This window comes from Oncorhynchus mykiss, chromosome 12 (assembly GCF_057628025.1).
Source record: "Oncorhynchus mykiss isolate SJ-2025 chromosome 12, ASM5762802v1, whole genome shotgun sequence".
NCBI lineage: Eukaryota > Metazoa > Chordata > Actinopteri > Salmoniformes > Salmonidae > Oncorhynchus > Oncorhynchus mykiss.
In genome coordinates, this window is record NC_143033.1 from 92590879 (window position 1) to 92609604 (window position 18726).

At 42.2% G+C, this 18726-nt stretch overlaps 2 protein-coding genes across 3 annotated transcripts; both read left to right on the top strand.

The window, feature by feature from the left end:
- The first annotated feature begins 180 nt into the window (after positions 1-180).
- On the top strand, positions 181-6050 carry LOC110486893 (small ubiquitin-related modifier 2). The gene is made up of 4 exons (XM_021558745.3): positions 181-400; positions 2856-2987; positions 5057-5128; positions 5413-6050. Exons 1-4 carry the CDS (start codon positions 380-382, stop codon positions 5473-5475), a joined length of 288 nt encoding a protein of 95 aa, XP_021414420.1. The 5' UTR covers positions 181-379; the 3' UTR covers positions 5476-6050.
- Positions 6051-6387: 337 nt separating this feature from the next.
- LOC110486888 (jupiter microtubule associated homolog 1) lies at positions 6388-18549 on the top strand. Of its 2 annotated transcripts, none has more exons than XM_036941620.2 (5): positions 6388-6921; positions 9264-9403; positions 12511-12638; positions 12878-12905; positions 18017-18549. In XM_036941620.2, exons 1-5 carry the CDS (start codon positions 6866-6868, stop codon positions 18160-18162), a joined length of 498 nt encoding a protein of 165 aa, XP_036797515.1. In that variant the 5' UTR covers positions 6388-6865; the 3' UTR covers positions 18163-18549. The 2 variants fall into 2 exon arrangements, with proteins under 2 accessions (XP_036797515.1, XP_036797516.1); XM_036941621.2 differs by having other exon boundaries at positions 18020-18549.
- Positions 18550-18726: the final 177 nt, after the last annotated feature.

Consider the following 18726-nt stretch of genomic DNA (forward strand, 5'->3'; position numbering starts at 1 on the left):
TTAAATTCCCAAACATTGAGCTTTCAGTACACTTTCTTAAATAACCTGATTTTTATTGCGCAAATGTACAGCAATGGCACGGTTAACATCAAAGCATTAGGACGTTTTCGGTGAATATTTTCATAAAACAAAACAAAAGGGAACGTGTTATAAATGCGCGTGCACGTGGTACAGAAACGCGCATTACGACATTCCCGCCCTCTGCCAGCGCTCAACATCTTACCCTGTGACCAAGGTTGACCAATTAATGTGAAGTACAGGGCACGAGCATGTGTTTGTGATCGCGCACGTAAGGCCGGTATTTTAATCGGGAGCGGGTACGTGCGCGTACACGTCTATTCGTTGTGTGGCGGCGTAGAGAAGCGCAAATAGAGTAACCATGGCTGACGAGAAACCCAAGGTGAGTTGCTTGAAAATATGCTTACATCTCATCACCTTTTTTTTTTACATACATAACTCAAATAGAACTAAGGAAAAATGTACATGTAATATTTCCTTACTTGAGATCTTAGTAGACTCAAGTTTTGAAAATGCAAGTACTCCATTGGAGACACCGGAAGACCTGTGCACGCGCCTGCATGGGCGCGTGGCTTGCTGCTTGAATCGCAGCCAACTAGCGTTTGCTAGCTGAACATGACAGTAAGCAATGCATGCACTCTCTTCAGTTCTTAATCTTTTGTATTTGCAAATGTAATCTGACAAACTCAGTTCAGATCCAAGTGGTTGTATCAGTCATCACTTTGTCAATTTCTTCAGTTACAAACTTGTTACATTCATTCATGGCTACAGCAAGGGTCCCTCTCATCTGTTTATGGAGCCAGCTATCAGCATGTTACAAATGAGTGAAATGGTGTGACTGAGACAGGAGTAAAACATGGTTTTTAACACTATGTGTTTTCATGTGTAAAAGTATGATCAATATTTTGAAATGCATCCATCGTGTGTGTGTGTGTGTGTGTATGTGTGTGTGTGTGTGTGTGTGGACCAATGATCAGATGTTTGACACATACATGTTTAATATGTGTCCTCATTTGGATGAATTCCAGAATGTGTAAAGCACCTATCCTGTAGTCAAGCATGATACATTCCACTCTGTAGACTAAACATTGTCCAAAAACACTTCTTGTCTCATTACATTGCCACAGCGCCATGACTTTTAGAACAAGTAAATAATAGTCAAGACAGATGAACTTGTATGTCACTGCTGAACTATCCAAGGCCCTTGTAAGTGTTCTATGCAACTTTAAATATTTGGTCTGTTTTCACTGTTCAGAAACTGCTTATATTCAGATAGTACACTGCTGACAAAAACTCTGTGTAAATGTTTCTGCTGGCCTAAAATCAATGATGGTCATATCAAGGTTGCCATTAGCCTGGGACCTGACTGATAATTTGATTTGCATCAACTGTATCAGCCAAGCAACATTTGTATCTGATCGTCCCAGGCAAGGTTAACATTAGCTGCTTTTATCAACGCTAGTATTCACACACTAGTATTCACACACTAGTATTCACACACCAGTATTCACACACTAGTATTCACACACTAGTATTCACACTAGTATTCACACACTAGTATTCACACACTAGTATTCACACACTAGTATTCACACACTAGTATTCACACACTAGTATTCACACACTAGTATTCACACTAGTATTCACACACTAGTATTCACACTAGTATTCACACACTAGTATTCACACACTAGTATTCACACACTAGTATTCACACTAGTATTCACACACTAGTATTCACACACCAGTATTCACACACTAGTATTCACACACTAGTATTCACACTAGTATTCACACACTAGCGTTACTAGGAATTACCTTGCAAAAAAATGGAATAGTCTGCAAGAATACAGAAGTTAAATAAAATTCAATTTCAACTTACTCTGTTGATTGTCTGTAGGGCTGGTCTTTATGCAGAGGGGACATTGAGGAAAAAACATCTAATAGAACATTCAGAATTTCCAAACGTGGGTCTATTGTAGACCCAATTACTCTCCCCTTACCTCGTGTCAAAATAAAAGTCCTGCATGGCCCCATACCCTCACAAAAGATAGCAAGAACTTTTATTTTGACATGAGGTAAGCAGAGAAGAACTGACCTCGCTGAGGAACTGCATGGGTCGACAACAGATCCACATTTGGAAAGTGTTTAATTATACGTTCCATTAGATGTTTGTTTTTTCTCAAATTCCCCCCAACATAAGGTCGAAGCCTACAGACAATCGGCAGAGTAAGATGAAAGTTTATTTTATTTAACTTCTGGCTTTTGGCGGACTATTCTGTTTTTTGCAAGCGAATTCCCAGCAACCCTAGTGTGTAAATACTAGCGTTTCTAAAAGCAGCTAGGTTACCTTATATTGTATTCAGTGTTTGTCTATATGAGCTAGCCATGTTTAAAGCTGCAATATGTAACTTTTTGGGTGACCTGACAAAATGTACATAGAAATGTGAGTTATAGATATGTCATTCTCATTGAAAGCAAGTCTAAGAAGTGTTAAATCTGTTATGTGTGCTATTTCTATGCTTCCCATTCTTCAATTTAGTTTTTAGTCTTTTACTTTTTTACTTTTGTACACCAGCTTCAAACAACTGAAAATACTATATTTTGGGTTATGGAAAAGATATTTCACAGCGGTTTAAATGGTACAATGATTCTCTACACTATACTTGCTTTTGTTGTCACTTAAACTGAAATTAGGTGGACTATTCGACTTTTAACAGACTTGATTATTTGTCACATGTAATAGTGGGTATCATGGTAATTCTAAACATTACATTTATACGGTATCTGCGTTTCATCTCACTGAATACACCCCCAATGATTGTTGTGTCCATCAGGAGGGAGTGAAAACAGAAAACAACGACCACATAAACCTGAAGGTGGCGGGACAGGATGGGTCGGTGGTGCAGTTCAAGATCAAGAGACACACGCCGCTCAGCAAACTCATGAAGGCGTACTGTGAGAGACAGGTGAGTCTGACATGGCAACCATGATGATGCCACTGAGTGCACAACATCAGCAGCGGTATCAGAGGGCAAGGTTGAGCTACTACCATATTGGTTATACCTATCAAGTCCTTTTGAATCTGCATAATGTGCCGAGGGGGTAGAGGTGGTTTCTGGACAGAGGCCAAGCCATAAGCAACTAGCAGCACCTCTACCCTATACATAGGGCCAGGGCCAGTATTCATAAAGTGTCTCAGAGTGGGAGTGCTGATCAAGGATCAGGTCCCGCTCTGTCCATGTCGTTTATTCATTGTGATCTAAACGGGCCAAGTCAAAACTGGTCCTATGTCATCATTCTCCTCCAGAGAGGAAGAGGAATGATGAATATTCCTGCAAAATGTCTATTTAGAATTTATTATCGCACACTGTATTGCACAATTCCCTGGCACATTTGTAAATATCCTACTTCAATTCGTTTGAGTGCCTCCTTGTATCTTAGGAACATTTTAATCCTCGTTCTTATTCATTGAGTTTTCTTTTTAGTAGTCTTTTATTTACTTAATTACTTTTCTATTGTCGAGAGGTGAACCTGTAATTAAGCATTTCTTTGCACTGTGTACTCCACGTATGTCATGTGTAAAGGTATATTACTAATAAACTTGAACTCTGAGATGCTTTATGACTATGGGCCCAAAAACTTTTCCCTAATGACCTGACCTGAAAAAAGTCATGACCCTAACTATGGGAATACAGGGGTTGATGAAAGATGACAGCAGATATTATCCAGTGAGGACAAGGAAACTCATTGAAGAGAGAACACAATACATGCACCCTTTTATACACTTGTATCTCTTTGATCTGTTCACTGTCAGATGTAGTCTACATTGTCTGTGACAGGAGACGAGCGCTATGGGCTGTGTTGTCTTCATCATATTATCATATTATCATCTTCCTTTTCATCGTCCTCATTATTCCAGTGTCCAGCTCTATGTGTGGTTAAGACCGTTGGGCCAGTAACTGGAAGGTCGCTGGTTCGAATCCCCGAGCTGAATAGGTGAAATATATTTTTGGTGTCTTTGAGCAAGGCTCGTAACCCTAATTGCTTCTGTAAGTCGCTCTGGATAAAAGCGTCTGCTAAATGACTAAAATGTAATTTAGTAATGACTCTGTACTGTCCACTCTTCTGATTTTAGTTCTTGAAACACTTTTAATTTGGTCAAATACCCTTTATTTTAATATGCACCAAATGTACTTGTCATATTCAATGCAATGTGCATTAGTAAGGCTTAAGCTTAACTTGCCTATCTCTCTGGCTGTAGGCTGATTAGTAAATACTAAGCCTTACTGCTGGATCATTATGGCCAATCTGATCTGTGCTATTTATGAGCTTACAGGCTAATTGAGGGGATTTACACTGCATTACCTAATAAGTACTTTTTAAAATAGGGTTCTTGGCTTTGGATTCTCCCAACATATCAAAGGTCTTTTTGTTCTCTTCCCTAGTGCACTTGGAGCTGTTCTGTTCTACATGTCTTTTTGAATGATTGTGTTCATGCTGCCTGCACTGGCAAGTACAGAGATGTAGAGATGGAGGCAGAGATGTAGCAACTGAGCCTTTGCTCTCTAGTGCTAGGCCTGTCTTATCCAGGCTTGCCCAGGCCTAATCTCAATGCAGTGTGTGCGTGCCCACCCATAATGGATCTTGTGTGTCTCTTTAGACCAGTGAAGTCATGGAAGTAGGCCAGGCTCTACAGGCTTTGTTGAGTAGAAGCCACTTCCCTCCCTACACTGTTGTTTCTTCCTTTATCTGATAAAAATGAGGTCGGCCAACGTGGATATGGAGTGGCAATATAGTAACGCCCTTCCCTATCTCCTTATCCCTTCCTCTCTGCAGTGTTTTCATTCACAAAGTAGAGAAGCGACAGGAGTTTTTAAAGGAATGGCTAACCGTGCTTCCTCAGTGCCGTACACTATTAATGGATTGCTTGGCAAGGGTTGGGCAAACGTTGTTTTCTTTGGACATTTTACTTGGAGAGATTGTTTTGTGCCAGACAGTTTAATGGAATTTAGTATCTGTGTGTCTGTGTCTGTAGGGGTTGACAATTAGGCAAATCCGGTTCCGGTTCGATGGACAGCCTATAAACGAGACAGACACACCTGCACAGGTAAGCCTGGAGTCTTATGGGAGGAACTGATTTATTATGTCAATTCACTCTATTTCGCTTGAACAACACCATTCCAGCAATAATACATTAGACATTTCTCCCTGTTTTGAGAATACCAATGAACATTTGTGCATATCAAAAGAATGTTAAATGCAAAATGTCTTCTAATGAAAGTTTTCCATTCACGGCTAATTAATGTACATTTTTGTCATGAATGCCATGTCATCTAATGAAATCGGGTTTTTATATCAAATTGACTTAATTTCCTTCCTTTTTCCTTTCAGTTGGAAATGGAGGATGAAGATACGATCGACGTTTTCCAGCAACAGACAGGAGGCCTCTACTAGCATGTGAAGTACTCCCCCACATCTTCCTCCACCCCCCAGACGGCTGCTTTGCAGCTTGTCCCATTTTCCACCACAGAACCAATACCATGCGGAAGACGTCCTGCTCACAGTTATACATAACTGTTGATGTCTAGTGTTTTCATTCTTGCCTTTGTTTCCTTCCTGTTTTGTACATAAACAACCTCCGCTAAAACAACTCAGATTTGAGTAACATTCATACAAGGTGTGCTGCGAATAAACGCTGTAACATCCAGCTCTTAAAAAGTCCATTGTTTTGGTGACTTGTTGGTTCACCTATTCAGAGATCAAGAAAAGCTATTTTCCACCCGTTCACTGTTTGAGAATAAGACTGGTTTGTTATTCAACTTAATTTTCTGTTGTCGGTTTCAGAAAATTGGTTTTATATCTTTTTTATATAGTAGTGGTTGTGTAGAATGAAACATGTCTTGAACATAGTTTGACTAGGCCATGCTTGTAATAAGGAAACCCTGAAGAGATGTTTTAGTCCAGGTAAACATCTGTATTGTCTCATAAATGTCTTGTTAAAATAAAGTTATTCTCTCTTTTTAACCAAACTCAATTTATTTTGTCTCTGTTTCGTGGGTGACTGGGTCATTAAAACTGGTGAAAATATTTGTAATCATTCATTTTAAGAGTGCGTCCTTGTGCGTACAACAGCTCATGCTCACCAATCCCCCTTTTCAGTATGAAAACATAATTATGGAGATTTTATCAGTGAAAAACCACCACAGTGATTGAACTGTAAAGCTTGATGATCTCCACTGACTGTATAAAATACAACGTAGCAATGTTGGCACTGTCAGTGTAAAGAGTCACTCAAAATGGGGAAAGAGGATGTTAGGACAGTGGGACTATTGTATGAAGACAAGCCAAACAAGTATAGTAACTCTTGAGTAACATTGTGTCCATACTCATCATCATTGGATAACATATTGATTCTGTAAAGATACTGACAGCATTTTTATCTAAATCAATAACTAATATAAGAAACAGAATGGGAATGAAACTGGTAGTAAATAGCACTTCATATGATTTAAGGTGACTTTTTGAGACAATTGCTTCGCACAGGGGGGAGAATGTTGCCTTTCAAAGAAAAACGATTGACGTCGACTGGTGGTATGTGCCACCAACCAGAAAGAGGGTCGGTAAGGGTCCGTCCAACCAGAGCGAGTAGAACTGTGGTGGGCTGGGACTTATGGGCTGGGATAACTTGTCGCTGCGCTCTTCCTTCTGGTCTCTCGGGCGCTCAGTCGGGTGGAGTCAGTATTTCAGTTTCTGTGTGTGTCCTGCGGAGGATTTAGAAAATCACATTTTTGTAGTTTATCGTGTTACATATCGAAATACGAAAGTAGCGAATTAGACAGTCGAAATGACGACGACAAAAACATTTCAAGGGATGGATCCCGGTGCGAAAAGCAGTTCCAGGTAAAAATGAAATCCGGAAAATCTTCATGGACAAACAAAAGAAAATGGGATCCACTTACCAGCCAGTATTGGAAGCTAACCGTCCAGTTGTTGGGCGGGTGATTTTTCCTGATTTAGCTAAATTGTATTAATGGCACAATTTGTCTTTGTAATTAGCTGATATGATGGTGTGAAGAGGGCATTTGGGCTAGTAGCGGCATCAGCGACCTGGTTACTGCTGCTAGCGATTCCATCTACCACACCAGAGGCCCGTGGCGTTAGTGGAAGTTGGGATTTAGCTTTGAAAATGAGCTGTTTAGTGTAAAGGACTCGGCATCAGGACACATTTAAACAGAATGGACAATTTGAGGACAACTTAGCTAATCACATAGCTATCTATAGTAGTTGTCTGTCTGGACTGCAACTTGTTTTGTTAACTTGTCTACTTCGCTAGCTAGTGACTGGTATGGATTGCTAGCTCACATTCTGACTAGCAGCAAGCTCAGCTGTCGCGTAACACTTATTTGCAGAAACAAGCACTTGCTCTTCGTTTGCAAGCTCCAAACCCTATAGTCTGTAGGCCTCTGGTGCCCCAAAACTGGGTAACTTGTTAGTTAGGGAGCTAGATTTGCCTACATGCCAAGTTCAGCTCCTTTTATGGATGTTTCTAAGAATACGGCTGACTCAAATGTATTAGGAGTTAATTAAATCCTTTTAAAATATGTATTGTCTAGGTTGTGAGGACTTATTTGAGGCCAAGGGTCTGCACGCAATCAACTTTGTTTCATTGCCAGAAAAACTGATGCACCGCGTGCATTCATGCTATAGTATGGGACCTCCTGCCTTTGCGGCGGCTGGATGGCATGGGGAAGAAAAATAGTCCGTTTTATCAACCCGTGTTGCGTTTCGGGCAGGCCGGACAATAGGCTATTTCGTTAACCCAAAACGTGAGCTGTAACACCGTTTTTGGCTGGATAGTTTTGCTACAAGTAGTCCAACTGTGAAATCATAACCATTCTTTCCGGTATTTGTATTCCAGCTAGCTACGTTGTCGACTAATTGGTGGCTAATGCGGGTTTTACTTGGGTGGGGGGGCTTAGCTAAGCCGGCAAATCTTTGCTCGGTTCATCTTTGCTTTAGCCATCTTGGTCGGCCCTACTGCTGACCAGTCTAGAAATGCAGGCTTTCCCGACAGCAGCAATCCAACTTTGGCAGCCTTTGGTAATAGCAGATAAGGTCATCAAAGGCTTTCAATATATGTGACAGCATCAGGGTCGCTATCTTTTCAATCAATCTAACGTTACTGTTGAACAACTGTCGAGTTGTCCCACTTTTCTAACCACAGTGCCTCTCACAGGAAATATTTTCCGTTTCATTGTTGGGTGGGGTCTCAAATAGCCTTTTCTCTTTTCAGCCTAGTGGAAAGCATGAGCTCATCTTAGCTATCACACAAGGGTTAACAAGTCTGCTTTGGACATTACATGAACTAATCGTGGCATACATACAGCACCAGCAATAACCAAATCCAGTTCTTTCATCTCGGCCACTGTCTTGTTTTTTACCCCATGGTGGGAGGGAAGTTGATTTTTGTATCCCGTCTGCCTTTGGACAGCTGCCTGGTGTCAGCTGGTGCATTCAGCAGTCTGGAGCTGAATAGAGGGGAGGAGGGGTCGGGGAATGGCTCTGCAAACGCATCAATTCCTCCACCCGACTGTCCTTAGTCAAGGGGAAAAAGGCTTTCCTTCTCATTCTTGTGACCCTTCTGTTCGCTAGGAGGAAAAAATGTCGGTTTGGAAGTGGACTTTGTGGGCTGTGGTTATCTTCTCTCGCCTTTTTGCTATTCAGATCACATATTAAGTCTATCTGATGTTTTCTTTTACCTTGACATTGTTCCATGTGCTTAAGCGCAGGCCATGTCCAGCCATGATCTAGCTTAGATTTCTCCAATCAAATGTTGGAACGGCTATGCTGTCTGGAATGATAGTCATCCCATGTGTAACTGCTGCGGAATTTCTGCCGAGCTCAAATCAGCGACTGGCTAGCCTGGCAGATTGCAGGCGCGTGGAGTCAGCTGTAGCCAGGAGAGATTGGGAGTATCCCTCGGTCTGACAGCTGGGGCTTAGGGAGTGGACCCTACTGTGAATGGAGAGAAAGAGGGGACTGGAGCAATGAGGTGTCTGTGTGGCCTCAGAGCAATATGTTTGGATTTGTCGTGTAATGATTTCAGCAGTGCTGCCGCTGATCACTAGTGTGTGACATGGTCTTGTGTATTTAGAATGTCCTGGGAGAGGGGGTGTCAGTTCAATAGTGTGTGTGGCAGTCAGTCAAATGACAGTCCTGACCCTCCCTTTGTTGTCCTGCAGGGTGCTGCGGCCGCCGGGCGGGGCCTCCAACATATCGTTCGGCACAGACGAAACCCCCCCTGTACGCAAGAACAAATTGGGCTCCAACATTTTCCTAGAGCCCGACGATCCCCACGCCCATCGGAGGAGCAACCCACCCGGTACTTCCTAGCTACTCACATTGGTTCAAAACCAGTGTACGCACACATCCAACAAACATTCACTGGGGCAGGGTACAAAAATGTGGCATGGCAAGAGAATACCCACACACATTGAGTGCTCGAACAATGGGCCCAAAATGGGAATCATGCTGACAAAGACCCTTTGGTGTAAAACTATGTGGGCATTCATTCAATCAGTGTCCAGACTCCAGTCAATCATATTGGATAATGTGCATAGTGTACTGTTTTTCCACCTGACCTACATAGACTGACTTGTAGTACAGCAGGGCCTTGATGTGGGAGCCACCTCTGTCTGTCAGGCTGGATCTGGCTGACCCTCCCTGGCTCTAGTAGTGTACACATGTAAAAGAAGGGTGTGGTAGGAACTGATCTCACATGGCACAGGATCACATGTTTTCACAATCGCATCACCTCTATGTAGTAATCCATTTACTGTTGTAGTGGCGTATCTCTGCCCACGCATGAAGTGTGGAGAATGTGGTGTGCATGTGTGTGTTAACTGTAACCTCTGACCTTCGGAGCCGACAGCTGCATGCAGTGTTCACACTCTGCCTTCCTGCTATTCCACATTGTCTCAGGCTAGGTTCAAGTTCAGTTCAGACAAACGACCGGTGTCATGGTATGCACATTTCAATGGATACACCTGGATTATTTGGTTAGGTTGGCTTCAGTGCCGTCTCGTCTGGAAGTTGAGTACTTGGTCTAGGCTAGCCTATATTTAATTAAAATTGCATTAGTCGATATATTTCCATGAATATACATGGATTTTCTGGTGTGTTTAGGTCGGGATATTCTTGGATTGCATGCACTGTTTTCTCTGTTAGTAGGCTATAGGATGTTGTTTTAGGCTGCTGTTTGCCTAATGACATCACAATCTGGAAATGTAGCCAAAGAGATTTCTCTTGGCTCCGTGAATGTAGAAGATAGCCAACAATGTATCGTTGTTTCTTTGGTCTTCAACTTCAAGGATAGTCACGGGAGGTCACTAACCTTGAGGTTAGAATGCATGACCATGCATGAATATACACTTAAAGGAGTAGTTCACTATTTTACAACTTTGTTAGATGGTTCCTCACCCTGAAAGTAGTCTGGGCCAAGACAAAAACGTTAATCTGTTGTTCAGTTTTCTTTAAACCGCCACTACAAACTTCAGCTAACCTCAGCCACTACAAAATGTCAAGATCACCTGAATTCAATTCAAATCAACTCCATATTTTGTTTGTTACCTAAAGGTGATTTGGCCTTTAAAAAAAAAGAATTATAGAAACATGCTCGCATGCCCCCATCACTTCCATTGATTGTGTCTGTCTAAAGAACTGAACCATGAATTAGTTTCTCCTGGCTCATAGACTACTTTCAGAGTGAGGAACCATCTAACGTCAAGTTGTAAAATGGTGACCACGTCCTCAACATGTATGATCATACTTACTTTACACAACCATAATGACATATTTGGTTGTGAAGTTCCTCCCACTTGGTGTAGTAGAATATATGCCGCGATGTAGCATTGTGGTATTTAAATTCAGCCTTTGGCCTCTGCTTACATTGCTTTTGCCATAGCCTTTTCTGGTGATGCCCGGTTAAACTCACCATGGCCTTGAGATGATCCTTAGTGGGTTTTATTCAAGGGCCAACTCCCAGCCCCACACAAGCCATTCTGCAGTCAGAGCAGTACCGTAGGCCATCATTGTAAATAAGAATTTGTTCTTAACTGACTTGCCTAGTTAAATAAAAAAGTACTGAGCTTCATAACAAGCCACTGAACCAGTGTGACTTATCTCTGCCTGTTTATCTTTTAGCCTCAGAAATGGGAACTGTGACGCACATTTTGGAATTACACTCCATAAAAAAATATCCGGGTGAAGATTTGGTCATGAAGTACCTCCTACATAATGGCCAAAAATCCAGATGTTTCAGCTTAACATTGTACAGCTAGATATAGACCTACATCAATCTCAATGTTTAATTTAAATGTAATGGCACTATAGTCAATTAAAGCATCACTTATTGGCCATGTCCAAGGTTTATGTCCCATTGCCAAAGCTAATGTAAAAGCATTAAAGCAGTCATTCAGCAGGGCCTGATAAACAGATGCAGAGCCATAATAAAGGAGACCTTGTTGAGTCACTGTGCCATTACTTCACAATGCCTCCTCCTCTCACTTCATTAACAAGCAGTGATATATTGACCAAGAATCATCCCCTTGTCTGGCTTTGTTCCTTCTAGTCATAGATGGCAGGTAGACCAATCTGTTGACTTCCCATTGTTTCTGCTCTACAGTTGTTGCTCAGTGGGAGTTTGTATGGGACTGTAGCCTAGCTTAAATGTTGGCCAAAATGCCCTTTCGCTGAGTGGGGTATGTGGGTTAGCCTATGAGTTTTGGCTCAGCATTTGTCTGGATTAGCCTACATCCACTGGCTGCTTTGCTGCTTGGTCTGTTGGTATCTGTCTGAGACTGATAGGTAGGCCATCAGATTTGTTTACATTAGTGGTTTTCTGCATTTTCTCATGTCATCTTGGCAAATAGTTCCTAGCAGCATTATGCTCAGTAAAAACATTGCCATACTGCATGTTAGTCACTCAGTTCCACTTAAACAGGAATGCACCACAAATCAAGATGGTAAAGCAAACTGTTACCAGCCTTCCACACCAGTCTTTAATCCATTTAGACCCATTCAACCAAATTGTAAAATCCGGCCAGTGAATACGTTTGTTTTGATCAATGAAATTTAAAGTGGAAACAACCCGTAAAGAAACTCATGTTTTTATTAGCACTTCTAGCATTGACACTCCATTAACTCATTAGGCCTAACACTAGTCCCTATCACTGACCTAAACCCTTCTCTCCGAGAGCTACTGTGTACGCAGGCTATTACTCCAACCCTGTTGTTACTCACCCGAGTCAGTTCATCCAAGGTCCTGGTCAGCAGCTAATTAGTAGAATCAGGTGTGCTGGAAAACCTACAGGAGGTAGCTCTCCCAGAGGAGGTCTGCTTTACAGAACTCTAGTAGTGAGGTCATCTCCTCTGACTCATTTGTGAAGTCTGAGTCATCACTTATTAACTGGGTGTTGTTTCTCTCCGTAGGCGGGACGGCCAAGGGTACTCTGTGCGGAGAACCATCCGCCCCCCTTAGACGGTGCCAGCAGCCGCTCCTCTTCCCCAAAAACAATGAGACAGACGAGGTCATCACCTCCATCAACGTTCCTTTAGGGGTAAGGGTGAGGGGTCACTGACATTGACTTGTGTCGGCCATTGTTTTATTCATAGATGTAATGTGTGTGTTTTCCACTGGTAAGACACTTGACTTGGTTTCTACAAGTCTCCTGTCATGGATGGTTTTCAGTGATTCTCAGTCCTGTGTTTTTGAACTGACTTAAATGTCGTTGATGTAGTAAAATGACTCAGCCAAAATAAAGTAAAATGCTGACTGTTATTATTCTCCATCTGACAGGTTGAGGAGTGCCAGCAGGCAAACAATGGTAAGTATCTCTGGTTCCATTTCAAATGGCAGTATTTTAATATGGTATTTATGTACAGTACCAGTCAAAAGTTTGGACACACCTATTCATTCAAAGGTTTTTCTTTATTTGTACTATTTTCTACATTGTAGAATAATAAAGAACACATCAAATATTAAATAACACATATGGAGTCATGTAGTAACCAAAAATGTGTTAAACAAATCAAAATATATTTTAGATTCTTCAAAGTAGCCACCCTTTGCCTTGACAGCTTTGCACACTCTTGGCATTCTCTCAATCAGCATCATGAGGTAGTCACCTGGAATGCATTTCAATTAACAGGTGTATCTTTCTAAAAGTTATTTTGTGGAATTTCTTTCCTTTATGTGTTTGAGCCAATCAGTTGTGTTGTGACAAGGTAGGGGTGGTATACAGAAGATGGTCCTATTTGGTAAAATACCAAGTCCATATTATGACCAGAACAGCTCAAATAAGCAAAGAGAAATGACAGTCCATTCCTTTGACGGACCTTCATGTGTTAATCTGGAAAATTAAGCGCTTTTAAAGTTTATTCAAGTGCAGTCACAAAAATAATGAAATACTATGATGAAACTGTCTCATGAGAACCGCCACAGGAAAGGAAGACCCAGAGTTACCTCTGCTACAGAGGATAAGTTCATAAGAGTTACCAGCCTCAGAAATTGCAGCCGGAATAAATGCTTCAGAGTTCGAGTAACAGACACATCTCAACATCAACTGTTCAGAGGAGACTGCGGGAATAAGGCCTTCATGGTTGAATTGCTGCATGGAAACCACTACTAAATGACACCAATAAGAGACTTGCTTGGGCCAAGAATCAGGAGCAATGGACATTGGACCAGTGGAAGTCTGTCCTTTGGTCTGAGGAGTCTAGATTTTAGATTTTTGGTTCCAACCACCGTGCCTTTGTGAGACGCAGACTAGGTGAACAGAGTATCTCCGCATGTGTGGTTCACAGCATGAAGCGTGGAGGCGCTTTGCTGCTGACACTGTCTGATTTATTTAAAATTCAAGGCACACTTAATCAGCATGGCTACCACAGAATTCTACAGCAATACGCCATCCCATCTGGTTTGTGCTTAGTGGGACTATCATTTGTTTTTCAACAGGACAATAACCCAACACACCTCCAGGCTGTGTAAGGGCTATTTGACCAAGAAGGAGAGTGATGCAGTGTTGCATCAGATGACCTGGCCTCCACAATCACTTGACCTCAACCCAATTGAGATGGTTTGGGATGAGTTGGACTGCGGAGTGAAGGAAAAGCAGCCTACAAGTGCTGAGCAGATGTGGGAACTCCTTTAAGACTGTTGGGAAAAGCATACCGGGTGAAGCTGGTTGAGAGAATGTCAAGTGTGCAAAGCTGTCATCAAGGCAAAGGGTTGCTACTTTGAAGTATCTAAAACGAATCGTCCTCGCTGTCAACGCGTTTTATTTTCAGCAAGCTTAACATGTAAATATGTGTATGAACATAAGATTCAACATCTGAGACACAAACTGAACAAGTTCCACAGACATGTGACTAACCTAAATTGAATAATGTGTCCCTGAAATCAAGGGGCCGTCAAAAGTAACTGTCAGAATCTGGTGTGGCCACCAGCTGCATTAAGTACTGCAGTGCATCTCATGGACTGCATCAGATTTGCCAGTTCTTGCTGTGAGATGTTACCCCACTCTTCCACCAAGGCACCTGCAAGTTCCTGGACATTTCTGGGGGGAATGGCCCTAGCCCTCACCCTCCGATCCAATAGGTCCCAGACGTGCTCAATGGGATTGAGATCCGGGCTCTTCGCTGGCCATGGCAGGACACTAACATTCCGGTCTTGCAGGAAATAACACACAATGTGCAGTATGGCTGGTGGCATTGTCATGCTTGGGGGTCATGTCAGGATGAGCCTGCAGGAAGGGTACCACGTGAGGGAGGAGGATGTCTTCTCTGTAATGCACAGCGTAGAGATTGCCTGCAATGACGACAAGCTCAGTCCGATGATGCTGTGACACACCGTCCCAGACTATGACGGACCCTCCACCTCCAAATCGATCCCGCTCCAGAGTACAGGCCTCGGTGTAACGCTCATTCCTTCAACTATAAACGCAAATCCGACCATCATCCCTGGTGAGACAAAACCGCAGCTCGTCAGTGAAGAGCGCTTTTTGCCAGTCCTGTCTGGTCCAGCGACGGTGGGTTTGTGCCCATAGGTGACATTGTTGCCGGTGATGTCTGGTGAGGACCTGCCTTACAACAGGCCTACAAGCCCTCAGTCCAGCCTCTCTCAGCCTATTGAGGACAGTCTGAGCACTGATGGAGGGATTATGCGTTCCTGGTGTAACTTGGGCAGTTGTTGCCATCCTGTACCTGTCCCGTAGGTGTGATGTTGGATTTACTGATCCTGTGCAGGTGTTACACGTGGTCTGCCACTGCGAGGACATTCAGCTGTCCGTCCGTCTCCCTGTAGTGCTGTCTTAGGTGTATCACAGTACTGACGTTGCAATTTATTACCCTGGCCACATCTGCAGTCCTCATGCCTCCTTGCAGCATGACTACGGCACTATCACGCAGATGAGCAGTGACCCTGGCCATCTTTCTTTTGGTGTTTTTCCAGAATCAGTAGAAAGGCCTCTTTAGTGTCCTAAGCTTTCATAACTGTGACCTTAATTTTCTTCCGTCTGTAAGCTGTTAGTGTTTTAACAAACGTTCCACAGGTGCGTGTTCATGAATTGTTAATGGTTCATTGAACAAGCATGGGAAAGTGTTGTAACCATTTACAATTAAGATCTGTGAAGTTATTTGGATTTTTACAAATTATTTTTGAAAGACAGGGTCCTGAAAAATATACTTTTTAACTACATGATTTCATATGCCATTTAATAGTTTGTCTTTACTATTTACTTTACTATAGTGAAAATAAAGGAACCCTTGAATGAGTAGGTGTTCAAATCTTTGACTGCTACTAAAATAATTTAGATTCCAATGATGAATCTCATTGAAGTCTTTTGAAGAGACACCACTTAAAAGAAGTCCCTACCAGACTGGAAGGAAAGATTCCACATTCCTCGTTCTCTCAGCTGTCTAAACAGCAGTGCATGACTCCCATTAGTTACAAATGGCCACAATGAATGGCATCATGGTCGACCGTGGCAGCTCTGATAATTCCAGCCTTTTTTAAACATGGTCATGTCTCTCCTTTTGTTTTCAACAATGACATTTGTCATACCTGGGAAGTTTGTCCTGACCTTGTTGATCTAACCAGGAGAAACTCTGGTGTCCCAGTTATACAACACATGACTCATAGAGGGCTTTTATTAAGGCTTTTTATTTTTAGGGAACACCTTGTAGTCACAACTCAGATTCTCTTTGATCCAGTTGTGCCCTTTCATAATGTCTGTGGTCAGTCATCTGTTCTGTAATGATATAATTATGTTCCTATGAGGAGCAAGGATATTTATTAACTTCCAGGTGCTGCAAACATTAGTGATAGTGTGTTCTTTGGATAATGGAGGGTTAAGGCATTCCACTGTTATGGTCTTGTCTAAGCACTGTAGACGGGGGCTTGAAATGGTACTGGACTGGCAGCGGACCCTGGGAGGATCTTGTCTGGTCCCTCCAAGTGTTTGACTGACACTGATGTTGTACAATTTTCAGGTGTAAAATGTAAGCCAAGCAGTGTTCTGAAGGAAAAAACACAGCTTTATGTTCCTTGATACCAAAATAGGCTTAGAAACACTGTCTTAACACACACTTTGTCTACGTGCTGCTGTAAGCCCCTACCGACGCCATACTGTAATGGCTCTCAGGAAATTTGACTTTGAGATTCTACTTCACTAATGGGCAATTGACAGCCTGTTTCTCCACCAGTGTGATTTCATTCCAGATGAGATTTGCCTCATGGAGGACTGTTGAGTTCAATTTATTGCATCTGCTTTGATTTGAGTTATGCTAGTACATTTATGCACATTTTACTGAAAGCAACACATTTTTCTGAATCTATCCCTTGCTATTGGTTATCTGTTGATCTATCATTTGGAAAGTGGTAGCAGGACCCATCAGGTTGTCCTTGCTACAACCAAAGTGCTACTGTTATCAAACATCCTATCAATTCAAGGTTTGGATGATATTTACACTGAACATAAATATAAATGCAACATGTCAAGTGTTTGTTTCATGACCTGAAATATAAAATCCCAGAAGTGTTCCATATGAAGAAATGTCTTCTCTCATTGTGAACAACTTCGTTTACATCCCTTGTGAGCATTTCTCCTTTGAGAACCCATCCACCTGACAGGTGTAGCATATCAAGAAGCTGATTTAAACAGCCTGCTCATTACACAGGTGCACCTTGTGCTGGGGACAGTAAAAGGCCAGTTTTGTCACAATGCCATAGATGTCTCAAGTTGAGGAAATCTCCACGAGCTGTAGCCAGATAATTTAATGGTCATTTCTCTACCATAAGCTGCCTCCAATGTCGTTTTAGGGAATGTGGCAGTGTCCAACCGCTGAGCATGTGTATGGTGTCTTGTGGGCAAGTGGTTTGCTGATGTCAATGTTGTGAACAATGTGCCCCATTTGTGGCGGCGAGGTTATGTTTTAGGCAGATAAGCTAAGGACAACGAACACAATTGTAATGCTTAGACGGCGAGATCCCAAGCCCCATTTCTTTTGAAGGTATCTGTGACCAACAGATGCATATCTGTATTCCCAGATTAGGGCCTAAATAATATATTTAAATTGACTGATTTTAGGTCATATGAAATGTAACTCAGTATATTCTTTACAATTGTTTCATGCAGCATTTCATATTTTTGTTGAAGATATGTGTTTGTAGTGAGGAAGTGCTGTGCCTCCAGTCTAGCATGGCTAGATCATAGGCTGTGCTTACACAGGCAGCCCAATACTGATTTTATTCATTTAAAAAAAAGTATTACCACAATTGTCCTTTTGGGCAATCAGATCTGCTCTCTTGCCAATAATTGGGCCAAAGATCAGTTTGGTTGCCTGTGTGAACTCAACCTGAGTCATATCAGATCTCTGATCAGTGGGCCAGGTAGTTATGACCCTGATAGTGTCGTCTCCTCTGTGTTGTGTGGTAAAGTAGACTGCCCCGAGGAACCTGAAGAGAAGGAGCAGAAGGAGGAGGCACCACAGCCCTCTGCCCCCTCGGGAGTTGCCGCCAACGCAGCCGCCCCCTCCGGCCGAAGAAACCCCCCAGGGGGCATGTCCAGCCTCATCCTGGGTTGAGGTCTGGTTTTGTTGGAATGTTTTTATTTTTGAAAGAATTGCCCCCATTTCCCCCTTCCCCACCTCAGTCCCACTGTTCTTCCCCACTGTCTGATACAATCCACCACGTCCCCTCTGAGCCATGGAATTTCCCCCCTACCTGCCAACCCCCTCATGTTTTTACTTTTTTCCTAATTAAAGAGAACCGTTGACAGAAGCACTTTATGTATCTCTTTTTCCCCTCCCCCCATTTCAGTCCATTCTGTAGTGTGCCTATATTGCGCCTGATGGAAAGGGCATGTTTTTGCTTGTCTCATTCTCGCCCTGTTGTAAATGGTAAAGAAAAGTATTCAAAAAAGATTTGATGCGTGAATTTCTAAATACAATAAAGATTGATATGAATTTGTTCATTTTGCTCCTGGTTTAATTTTTATTGGAGGAAATATGTATTTTGTGGCTCTTAAATGTTTTTAGTTATGCATGTTATACCACATGGATAATTTACTGTAAGCCAACTATTTGAAGCCATAAGTGAAAGATCTGAGTAACGATTTGGTCAGCCTGTTTTTTACAGATAAATCCCAT

Excerpts from the sequence above, each read along its gene's own strand:
- LOC110486893 (XM_021558745.3), top strand. The coding sequence starts at position 380 with ATGGCTGACGAGAAACCCAAG. Across the intron at positions 401-2,855 it reads TGGCTGACGAGAAACCCAAG|GAGGGAGTGAAAACAGAAAA; the intron begins GTGAGTTGCTTG and ends TGTGTCCATCAG. Across the intron at positions 2,988-5,056 it reads AGGCGTACTGTGAGAGACAG|GGGTTGACAATTAGGCAAAT; the intron begins GTGAGTCTGACA and ends CTGTGTCTGTAG.
- LOC110486888 (XM_036941620.2), top strand. The coding sequence starts at position 6,866 with ATGACGACGACAAAAACATTTCAAGGGATGGATCCCGGTGCGAAAAGC. Across the intron at positions 6,922-9,263 it reads GGTGCGAAAAGCAGTTCCAG|GGTGCTGCGGCCGCCGGGCG; the intron begins GTAAAAATGAAA and ends GTTGTCCTGCAG. Across the intron at positions 9,404-12,510 it reads TCGGAGGAGCAACCCACCCG|GCGGGACGGCCAAGGGTACT; the intron begins GTACTTCCTAGC and ends TTCTCTCCGTAG.